This window comes from Ammospiza nelsoni, chromosome 5 (assembly GCF_027579445.1).
Source record: "Ammospiza nelsoni isolate bAmmNel1 chromosome 5, bAmmNel1.pri, whole genome shotgun sequence".
In the NCBI taxonomy this organism is placed as follows: Eukaryota; Metazoa; Chordata; class Aves; order Passeriformes; family Passerellidae; genus Ammospiza; species Ammospiza nelsoni.
The window spans coordinates 58278457-58290706 of NC_080637.1; the positions used below are offsets into that span (position 1 = coordinate 58278457).

General features: G+C 39.9%; 1 protein-coding gene across 5 annotated transcripts in view; it reads right to left on the bottom strand.

Annotated features, from left to right (window-relative positions):
* Positions 1–748: 748 nt before the first annotated feature.
* The window catches only part of MPPED1 (metallophosphoesterase domain containing 1), a 61307-nt gene continuing 49805 nt past the window's right edge, over positions 749–12250 (bottom strand). For all 5 annotated transcript variants that reach the window (XM_059472118.1, XM_059472116.1, XM_059472117.1 and 2 more), the window contains 3 exons: positions 11638–11753; positions 6925–7038; positions 749–3489 (listed from right to left, as the gene is read on the bottom strand). In XM_059472118.1, coding sequence (XP_059328101.1) covers positions 3371–3489; positions 6925–7038; positions 11638–11753 — 349 coding nt within the window. In that variant the 3' untranslated portion in view covers positions 749–3370. The remainder of the gene's footprint in view (positions 3490–6924; positions 7039–11637; positions 11754–12250) is intronic.

A 12250-nucleotide genomic window follows, 5' to 3' on the forward strand; every position in this document is an offset into this window, starting at 1 on the left:
GTGATATCTCCCCTATTCATTGCTGAAATGAACCAGAATTAATCTCAGCCAACAATTCTGCCTGGTGATGAGAATGCACATATTAGTGATACACATCAGCACACCTTCTTTCAGGAGCACTGCTACCTGGATAAATATCAATGAAGGTCAGCAAACGGGAGGTGGGGCAGGAAATTACTTGAGAGGTCATCCCAAATTTAAATAAAGCTGACAACTGCACAGCCAGATTTGTGGAAATCTTTCTTTTCATGGCCTCCCTTATCTGAGGTAGATCAGAAACTCAGTCTTTCTGTGCCCACAAAATTAAAATAAAAATACTCAGCTGGCCTTAATCTCCCTCTCTGTGAAGATGTGTCCTGACACCCAACTCAGAGCAGGAACTTTCCTTCCCCCAACTGCTGCCCACTCCCAAAGGATGGCATCCCAGTTCCTGACCTCTCCAGAGCTCTGATGCAGCACTCCCACAGTAGCTTTTCTCTGCCTCCCAGGCCCACCAGGCACATTCTCCCACCAAAATACATCAACTACAGGCGGTGGTTGCTGTTTTCCCCTCTCTGCAACCCAAACCTCGAGCTCATTACCCTCTGCAGGAGATGTGGTGGCTGGAAGATGGGGGAAAGAGCAGGGCACCCTCTGCTGACCCCCTTCCATAACAACTTTAATGTCCCACAGCCTGGCTCCTACCCCTGGAGAAGATGGCAGTCATTCCAACATGGAGCTGATCACATGAGCTGCACATTAAGAGACCTTATTTTTTGTTGTGTGTTGTTTTTTTTTAAGACTTTATTCGTCTAACATGCTTGACCAAAAATTACAACACTCAAGTTATGTCAAAATGATTAAATAATCTTTAAGCTTTCATACCTCAAGTACTTTAAATGATATTTTGAAGTAACAGTTGCTTTCATATCCTTTCCACATAAAAATACACAGTATTTGGAAGATACCTTAGGAAAAATTTTTTTTAAGAGAATATTTTATGGTTGACATAGAAATTTTGCTGAGGCTAATAAAAGGACCTCTTCCCTTCACTTTAACATTTAAGTGCCGTGAATGTAAACATTTCAGACTTTAACATACAGCCAATTTCCTGCCACATTTGTTGCAAACCACTTGAATTGTGACTAGATAAGCCACTTTTATTCTAACTACATGCTATTGTTCATCTTCCCAATGATGACAGGAGTTCATATTCAACTATGAATTTCAGTTCTTACTGATTTAGGAGCTGATCCTGAAATTTCTGCACAAGTAGCTCTGACAGAAGTGGCCCCATCTGACTTAATGGCAGACTGCTCATGCACTTGTGAACCACTCCCCCAAAAACCAGTTGCAGGTGTCACCTATTGTTTTGGGTTTCACTTTCAGGAAAAAAAAGCAGCACATTAGTTTAGACACATGGTCACCCAACAGATTACAAAAATGACAGACCTGTGACTTATGTTTTTGAGGGGTCTAGTGGCTTCTTGTGGATCCACAGCATGAGTCAGTTACCGGGCCTGAATGTCTCAGCTCCAGGCAGCACCTGGAAGAGCTGCTGCACATGGGAAGCCAGTGAAAAGCAGAGTTTGTGCCCACCTAGCTGAGAGTCGAGGTCACATGGCCTGGTTTTGCAACACAGGTATTTTAAATTGTTTATTTGTATAATGTACATGCAGCTGTTACATAAAACACATTTACATCCATGTAACACACACAATTCTCCAATGCACGTTTGCAGGTATGGGCTATGCACAAATCTGCAATCAGCTCTAAGCTGGCAGTGCTGTGGTGTGCCCAATGTGTGTGAACAAGATTAATGCCTAGATGCTGTCAGCCCCAAATTCAGGATGCCCACATTCAGAATACAGCAGTTAAATTATCTCCATCAAGTCAAAAGGACGTATTTGTTAGTTCAAGACAGAAATCCATTTCTTGCAGGACATGTCTGAATCCCTGGGGTTTTTCTGGTAGCTTTCTAATCAATTCTTAAACTTCTGCCTAGGACAGGACTGAAATCCCAGCAGCTTCAATAACTCTGCTAGCCCTGCAGAAGAGCTGCACGGGCAGTAGCATGACTGTGGACCATCCCAACCAGCTCCTGCCACATTCCCTGCTTTGTCTGGTGCCAAAAACAACACAACAGATGGGTTTCTACTGGGTTTGTGCTGAGCCTCTCTCAGCAGTGTCCACGAGTGGGCAAACAGCAATACCAGGTCCCCTGAGGTGACCTTTGCTCTGCACACTTTGGTGTGTACCTGTCACTCACAGCCACCCAAAAGGGAGTGCTTGAACCACACCTTGGGTTGATACCTTCCCTTGACATCCACGTTTCCCAAGGACAAAATGATCACAATGACATTTAACCACTCCTGACCAGGGCCAAATTCAAACCAGTAATCTCATCATTGGCTGCATGTCCCATTAGCAGTTTGTAAACCAATGGTCCCAGTAGGTTTTATTTAAAATTAGTAAAATAAATTACTAATCATTGGGTGGGCTCTTTGCAGGTCCTTTCTCTTTCTTTTTTCCTTAAATACAATTACATATCTCTTTACCATATGAAAACACAGTTATATTTTTTCTTTTTTTTTTTTTTAAGGGAAATGTCATCTTTTTTTTCTTTTTAAAGAGGCGAGGCCAGATTACAAATTCCTGAGTTTATACTGCACTTAACACAGTCTCCCTTCTTGAATGTTGAGCTGTTTACAGCATGCTGGCAATATGCACCATTTCCCTTGCCATCTGTAATGCCAGATGTAGTAAAACTTCATTTCAGTACAGTGAATTAGGGCCTGTATTGCATTGGTTTTGAATAGATGCAAAGACTCAGACCTGGAGGACTTGGAGAAATAGCTTTCCTCCTGTGACTGGTCATTTGTGCATCATCCTTTATATTTGCCAAGTTGATTAAGGGAAAACATCTTTACCATCATTTTTTTTTTAACAAGAGCTCACTGAAAAACATCTGAAATGAGGAAATCCTAGTCTAAACACTTACGTTTAAACTGCAAATTTTCTTAAAGAAACACTCCTTTGAAAGACATCGTTCTTTTAATAAAGTCCAGTATACGGTATGTACAAAAGCCCCTACTAGAGATATATATATAGAGATATATATATATGTATATATATATATATATATATGTGGAATGCATTCACTTATCTGTGTTCACAAACATTTTAATGGTGAAATGTTAGTCTTTAATCTGGTTCTGGCACCAAAATGTCTTTGTTCCTTGTCCACTTTTGTTACTCCAAATTTATCTGTGAAGAGCTAGCAGGGAAAAAAAGGATTTTGCTTTTTTGTTGAATGGTTCCCTATTGGGATTCTCAGCCAGCAATATAAAGTTGCTTATGTGTTGGGTACAACTTTAAATCCTCATTATAATCATGTGTTCCTTGGAGTAGGTAAGTCAATAACTATAGGTGGATTAAGTGGCTGGTAATTCACAGTGCACACAGATGCATTCACATAGGTGGTGGTTCCATCAGCCATGACACCATAACCTAAAAAGAAAGAAAAATTCTGGTTACTCTCATTATTCCTTATTATCTTCTTTCATTTTTAATTACCTTTATCACACAATGATAAGTGCCACATTTTTTATTACTCATAAGGAATTTAAAAATTATCTTTGTGCAAAACATAAATGTTCCCTGAATCAATACCATCTTTTTCCTATAGAATAACTTTTTAAATTGTGTAAGAAAAGCAAAATGGGCCTTCAGTAGCTGGTGGCTATTATCTCTGGCAGCCAGCACACTAGGCCTCCTTAGAAAGACAGATACTTCTCTCTGCAGAGATTTTTCTCTTTAAACTGTTTTAGTTTTGGAAAGGATGCTTCTGATGGTTTAGGGTTGCAGTCATCAGTGCAGCAAACTTTGGGCAATTTTAATCTTCCCACCTTTTTTTCCTGCCCTGTGTTGAACATCCTTTAAGCAACCAATGAAAAAAAAAACATTGCTTGACTGAAGCAAGTATGTGTGCATGTGCATGAGGGCAGGATTTGCCTAGTAGGAACTTCTTCTTCCTATGTCTTTGAACTTGTTGACCAAACTTGATGGAAAGGCACTAAAATGCCTGCCCAGGCTGAGAAAAGATGGCTTTATTATTGAGTGCATTGTCTAACAGAGAAGGTGAATCACACCCTAAAACACCAGAACATTTCCACAGGAGAACACACACATCTCTGTGTCTCACCAGCGGTGAAAAAGCTTCAGCTACATCTCATGTCTGGCTAGACACCCAAGGCAAACAATTCCAGAGTTAAATCTGCAGAAAAGCAAACTTTCAGCTCTAATTCCTGCAGAAGTACAGTGAAATGCTGTTTCAGAAAGTGAAGAAGAAGCCCTTTGACAACCTTGGTGTTATGAAAAAAGAAGGCACTCTCCATTGTCAAAAATCTTTTAATGAATCTCTAAAAAAATGCATAAGGTTGATTATATGAAAGCTAAAGGCCTAATGTTGGAAACTTTCACTGAAATATTATGATCAATATGAAGAACTGCATTTGACATCAGAAATACGTGATTTTGGGGAAATCACCTGGTGGAAAGCATTTGCACTAAGATTCAATCTCACCTTTCATAAAGTTAATAGTGAAATGTATTCATTGCTATATACACACTAAGCTCTAGCTATTCAAATCCTAGGTACTGAGGATCCCATGTTTTCTCTGAATGCAATTTTGTGTCTTTCACAGCACTGAAAACTGCCTAATTTGCAAACAAAGAAACAGTAGCCAAATTACTTTCTTTTTGGTTCCTTGAAACACCCTGAATAATGCAGGGCCTCCTGCACCTTCCATGGAAAGACTACACTATAATTAGGACCTAGGGAGGGAAGAAAACTCTGTCAGGCTCCTGTCACAGGAATTTCTTTAAGTCCCTTTCTGTTTGCCATGGACTGACTGTTCTGAGGAAAACACAAAATGCACAGAGGAGAGTCAGCACCGCGGCTGGGACTTTCTGTCTCCTTGGCTATATATTTGAAGAGACCAGACACTTTCTTTTGCTGGAAGATTCCTAATGCTGCAGCTTTCACTCCTGTCCCACTGCCAGCAGGGTTTCCTAGGTCATGACCTCAGTGGAGTACTGGCTATACTGGGAAAAGCAGAATTTTAGCCAGAGCCTCTGCCATGCTGCTTGTCCCTTCCATGGGTGCATCAGCGGCAAGCCCATGTGCAGAGGTAGTTTTTGGCAGACATGGTAGTGCAGAGAGGGAACAGGGAAGGAACATCTCTTATAAGCACCTCTTCTCCCCAGATGTTCAGTAAATGACTGCTGCAGATGTAGCTATGCTCACTCCGAGAAAGAACTCATCTGTTCAAATCATGCATTCTCTCTACAAAGTGCAGCTTTGTTTGCACAGGCTGCCTGCAATGGGAATTCTCCTCTGCAGAGACTTAGCATCCCACTGACAAACAGGCTCTGCAGTTCCCCGTTTGTTTTCTCTAAATTATGATAGTTAACAAGAAGAGTATCTTGTTTCTGTGTTTTGATATTTACTATTCTATGGAGGTGCCATTCTCTTCCCTTGAGAGCCAAAGCTGGAGTTGGTTATAGCAGATGTGATTTTGTTTACCTGCCTGAAGCTTCATGGCTTGCTGTTTGCTTATATCCCCTGCAACCCTCTTGGCTTATAATTTCTGAAATGACAATGAGTTTGAACTGTACTCACCAGCTCTCTTGGTTGGAATATCAAAGACTGCTCTAGCAGCATTATTTATTTACTCTGTGATTTAACAGCACTTTGGACATTAACCAGGCATTAATAGGTCACTGCAGATGAGACACAGGACCTAATCCTTGAGCTTATCCATTAATTTTACATCTTATCCATTAATTTTACACCACCAGCCATGTCACTTCTATGTGCTGTGGTGAAAGCCTCCAGCAGCAAGTCAGAGAGGGATATCTTAGGAAGGGTTCTTCACAAAACCAGAAGTATCTGTGTGCCAGCTCCTCCAGTTTTTCCATCTCTGCCCTGCTGAGACCCACAGAGATCTTACAGCAAAGGCTGGAGCAGTCCCAGAAGCAGAAAACTGGCAGCTGTGGAGTACCTTTTCCTGCCAGTAAGTTAACTCTGCCAAAGATGGAGCAGTTGATAATACACAAGTACACGCCAATGGCTCACTCCTGCACAGCCCACTGCTTCTGCTTGGGGTGGCAGCACTGCTTGAAGCCTTCTGCCTTGCTCTGTGAACAGGACAGGCAGCATCTACCTTTCCTTTTGCCTGGAGATGAGCTCCTGCTATCACTGACTTCAGCAGAGCATATCTGTCACCATTTACTTGGCTTGTGCAAAGGGAACTCTTTTTTTTTTTTTTCCTCCAGTAAAATATCAAATAGTCAATAGAACCACTTGTTTTGTCTGAGCACAAAATGTTTCCCCTGACAAAGCAACCAAATGCATCCATAAATATCTTGGAACTTCTACACCAGTCAGTGGTGATACCCCTCTTGATTTCAACCTCATATACACTCGGATGGGGAGAGACAAGTTACTGTAAAATCTTGAAGATCAAGTCTTAGAAGCAACACTCAAAATATTCCTACCCCTTTTACAAGTACAGAAGTTAACACACAGAGATCTTACATGAATTATTGTGAAGCACAGATTCTGCTAAGGGGAAAAAAATCCCTCCATCCTAATATTTAGTCACTTTCTGTAACTACTGGACTTGTATTCTTATTTTAAAATTCACAGTACTCATCCCTGTGAAGGAAGCATCAACCTGTTTTATAGATGTAGAAAATGAAATATAAGCTCAAGTACAAGTATTGAAATGTAGATATCAGCCAATTTCACCTCTATATATACAGCTAAATATGGTTCTGAATTCAAGTGCTTCAGTTCAGACATTCAAGTTTGAAAATGCTGGTTAAGACTTCTCTGTTTGCCATTTCTAAAAACATATACAAAAAGAAATGTGTTCTGACCTTCATGGATATGTCCAAAAACATGAAGCCTTGGCTGTATTCGTCTCTGGACTGTGTTCAGCAGCTCAACACATCCTACTCGTTGCATTTTCTTAGGAACCCAGTCTAGAAAACCTTTGGAAAAGAAAGAAAAGCTTTAAGAGAAGACAGGTAATCCACAAAGCTGTGCTATTATACAGCATTTTTGTGATTTCATGTCTCATGGCTTTTTACAAACAGCCACAGGAGAATTGAAATGGCAAAAACTGTGTCTGCCTTGGTATGCAGAAGAGGAAGGAAAGAAAAATACTGGTGGAAAACCATAAAAGCTCATCTGGATAAAAAGGACTATGATAACTCTTTCCAGGTTTTTTTTTCAAAGAATAAATATAGTCACTGCAATCAAAGCATTTTTGCACTGTTGTTAATGGGATAATTCAATGCTTTACCCCTTTTTCTTCCTGAAGAGAATGAGGTGTAAAGAGCAGTAAAACCAAAGGGAGCCTCTAAAGAATTTAAAAGAACATTTAACTATTTAAAACCAGTCCTGGGACCTACTTTTTTAGATTGAACACTTGAACCAATGTAATGGAATCTGGGCTGCCAATACTACAACTCTACTGTTATTACATTTAATGCTACAGCAGGGGAGCTCAGGTGAGGAGTCCACTACATGTCCAAAAGTGACATCCTTGAGTTAAACCACTTCATGGCACAGCAAGCCCCACTTCCCTAAACTGATGAATCTCAGATGGGAAGAGAAACTCAGGCCTTTTGCAGAAGATGTATTTAAGTGCTGCATTTACTTGCACAAAAATTGCGTAAAAATGTATTTATTATGAAAATAGACAGAAATGTTACATCAACTTGCCTCTTTATCTAAAAATACTGCAGGGGGAAGTTTACTGCCAACTGAAGTCCATGTTTCTTTCCAAGTAGTAGTATAAGGAGGATGTTGTATTGGAGTGTTTGCAACAATCAATCTGTTTTCTCTCTATTGTTCAGTCATTTTCATCAGGCTCAGATTTGGAAACCTAGAAGATAAAATCTTCCTGGTTTTATTTTGTTGTTCTGACATTTTCCCTGTGTGCCTGTCACAGCTTTGCATCTCTTGGATTTTCTGCAGTGTGAATATATTGTGCTTTTAGCCAGAGGTACAGAGCCTGGACCTGGTTTTCATACATTTACTTTTGATGTCCACTCAAGCATGGCTAAGCAGCCAACCAACTGGTTTAAAAGACGAAAAGTGTGGTATTCAAGCTCTTCGAAAAGCTCTCAGATTTGCTAGAGCTTCAGGGTAGGTTCACACATTGAGAAATACCTCTTTAGCTGCCAGTGCTTGAAAACTGGGCTCAGTAAACTGTGAGGTTTTACCAAAATGGCAAAAGTTTGCACTTGTTTCATAGCTACTCAGAGAGCTAAGTTCAATTTTCAGAAAAAAGAAAAACAAACCTGGGAGTGGGGCATCCTAAGTGCCAAAAAGAGGAAGTTCTCATCATGGTCAAAGACCTAAAGGTGCTGTTTGACACCTGTCAGGGAATGTAGAAAAAGAAAGCCCTGCTGAACTACAGCCAGGCTGAGCAATGCTCACTCCTCCTGAATTCACATGTGCCATCGAAGGGAAGTCAAAATTCACCAGAGAAAGCAGCACTTATGATGTCAAAGTGAGGCCAGCAATTCCTCTGGAATAAAGTAATGTTTGGGGTTTTTTTCAGAGTAAACATATTATAGCCATAGGTTTTATTACTCCAGTGATTTGAAACAGTTAATTGTCAAAATGTCTGCGGTGAACATAAAGCCGAAAGTATTTCCACTTCAAAAACTTCACAAACAAAAATCCATAAAATTAACTTCTCCATTAAATTAAGCATTATTTATGTTGAACATGTTTTTGTTTACATGCATTATCACCCTTCTGAAGCCTTCCCATATGTTTGCAGCTTATTATGTACACCTGACTACACAGACTAAGAATAATTGATTACACCTAGCTAACAATTAGAGTTCATCTTAGGGGTTTTTTAATGTTTGGTTACTTGAAACAGGTTTCTGCAGCTGTCAGGAAAGTATAAATCTTTGTCACAGACTATCAAGCAGACAGCTGCAAATGAAGACTTAAAGGTGAAATTAAATTAAAACCAAAGAAAATAAAGTGAACTTTTGGAAGAGAAATAAAAGAATCATAAATGGAGATCTTTAGGAAACAATAATATGCAGATATGGAAATGAGCATTAACACTGATCCCATAATCAAAAATTCTATATTTCATAAGCTATGAAATACATTGCATATCTGTGTTAATAATAATAAACAGGTTACTAATAAAATGGTCCAAAACAGCTGTTCTGACCTTTTTTCCTCATCCTCTGTGAACCTCCCATCTATTCTGTTTTAGAGTAGTGCTTTGGGATGAAGTAGTGTTTCATCCCAAAGCACTACTCTAAAACAGAAGAGAAAAATTACTTGGATTTTTGTTACATGGCTAAATGAAAATCAAAGTTCATTAACTCTTAATGGTTCTTCTGCATCTAAATCAGACCATTTCAAATCTATATAATAATGTATTATTAATTAGTTCAGAAGGATGCACACTCTTGAAGTGAGGGAATCAGAGAGCAGCACAGAAAATGGATGGTGGGCAGAATTTAGGCAGCCATGCTGCAGAAAAAAGCCCAGAATTTGCAAGAGGACTGATTGCTATTTATGGTCATTAGGAACAACGCTAGTGAGGTTCTGAGTTCCAAGATGAGAACAACAGGAATCAGCTTTCTGGTTAAAATAATTGGCTGGGGGGGTTCAAGGGGGATCCTGTCTCCCAAAGGGTCTGTGGACAGAGCTGCACAATGAGGTGGGTCTGTAAGTTAAGCAGAGTGCTCAGTTCTTTCAAGTGTCATATATTTGTTGCCATGGGAGTCAGGGAGACCAACAGCTCCTGCCCTCAGGCAGAGGGTTCTGTGCTTGAGCCATCTATTAATGCATCAATAAGAGAGAGACAAAGAAACAGGGACTTCTAAAAAATAAAGGAAATTCTAGGGGGATGATTGAAGATAAAGAATTAAAAGGGAAAAAACCCCATTTACTGAGCCATGGAGATGGAGGGAATTCACATTACTCCATTACAATCACTGGAGATGGGTGGCCTTTCCTCAAAATTCCTGCAATTATTAATTACTTTTCAATTATTAAATTTACTATTAAATTCATTATTAAAGTCTGCCTGTTGAGTGCCAGCTCGCCAGTGCTCTTTAGGGGTCCTCCTCCCTCTCCTGATGCCTGAGGCTACTGGAGAGGCCTGGTGGCTAAAGCAGCAAGCTGGTTGAATCTCCAATTTCCAACATTAGATTTCAAGTGAATCTCCAGTCAGCTGAAGTTTGAATTGTTCTACAGCTGGCCAGCTGGCTTTAAAAAGGGTTTTCAAAGTGCTGAAAAAGCTTCTGAAAAAGTTTTAAATATGACTTATAAATAAAACTACATGAAAGGCACAGCATTGTGCCTTGGAACCTAGGAGGGATTACCCCCATACCAATGGCTTGGAGCTGATATCTCAGGGCTGAAACAATATCTGACATCCACTTTTACAATACAGGCTCATATTAAAATCAGTCTGTGGCATGGCATGAGACTCCACTTAGGTGAAGAATCAAAACACACACCCCTAACTGTGAGAAACTGCTCACAAAGAGCTACTTTCCCCCAGGATTAGTGAGCAGTGGAATGCAAACATGTCTTTCTAAAGAAAACAAAACACAAACCCTTTAGATACTTTCTCCTCCAAGCTCTGAAAGAGAAGAAAGGGTGGAAGATGAGGGTTTTAACTTCAGGAAATTGGGGAATCTAAAGGTTTAAAGAAACCAACTGCCTCCATTTCACGCAAAGCACAGTAAGGCTCAGCAGAACACTTGAGTACAAGCTTCTTGTTCATGTCTACTTATTAAATTAGTGAGAGTCAAACACACAGTTGCATTAAATATAGACTGCTGTATGTTAAATACATTGAAAAAAAGCTTAAAAGCCTTAAGCCTTTACTGAATCTGGACAAGTTTGTGTGATTGTATTTTTTCTGTAGCAAAGGTAATGTCCAAATTTTCTAGGAATACGAGAAATCTCTTATAGATAGATAGCTTTTATATCACCTATATTAAAATTATTGGAAAATGTACATGCAAAACTATTTCTTTTTAAACTCTTCATGTTGCCAAATTGTATTACAGATAAGCAATTCAACCATCCTGTCCAAAGAATGGGCAAACAATGGGGAGCATCTGGGTTTGTAAGGCAGAAGGTGCACCAACTCAGCATAATGAGGGAAAAAAGAGATTCTGGGTACTTGTTGGTGGGAGAATGCAGTAGCAAGTCAGGGAGAAAGTGATAAAAAATAAAATCCTAATCCTGCATTTCTCTTCAAACAGGCTCCATGGAGTAATTTCATCCATCTAGTAATTTCAACAGTGGCAGATTAGAAATGTGCATAGGAAAACTAGACCCTGCTTATTTGTAAAGCTCATTATGGCTTTATGTGTTAATATTTTATTTTTAAAGCCATTATTTAATTCCCTGCCATTGAGCAGAGGTATCATAGGTAATCATGAGCTGAAGTCCTGGTGCTGCTGAAATCAGTATGCATGTTGCTTTTGACTTTTGTAAGTGAGGATTGCACTCTTTTTCTAAGGAGAGCCATCAGTTACCATATAATCATCTGAAATACACAGCTAAGAGCACTATTATTTTCTTACCGAGAGGTGGTCCATGTGTTATAAGAATATCTATTCCATCTGGAATAAGGTTCCATTTCTCTAATAGTGCTTGGCCTCGTGGAAGATTAAAGCCCCAGCCATAAAACCAAGGTTGCCTGCCAAGAGAGGAGGAGAATGTCTTCAGTGCTACTTCCATGTACTGGTTATCTAATTAAAATACTGAGATTGACTCTTTGCTACCATGGAATTTGAAGACACAAATAGCATTAATTTTCTTTGTGTGCACAGTAAGCCCCTCTTTCCATACTAGCAGTGTAGTTCAACTTGTATGGCAAATACGAGCAGTCCTCCCCGCTTTCAGTAGGCAGCACAGAGTAAAATATTCACAGTATTGCTCCAGCTACTTACAAGGCCTGGATACCAAGATCTCCATGTGTGGATTATCACGCTGACTCTCACAACATTTAGAAGAACAGCTGTCTCAGACACCTTCACGTGATTTATGTTTCACATTGGCTCCCAGCACGTTTGGCCCTTAGCCTATGACCAGCTGGGCAAGGACAGACCCTGGCACCATGACAGATCCTGCTCCAAAGTCAGAGATATCATCTCTGCTGCTTTGTTTCCCTAATTGGATACATCCCACCAGAAC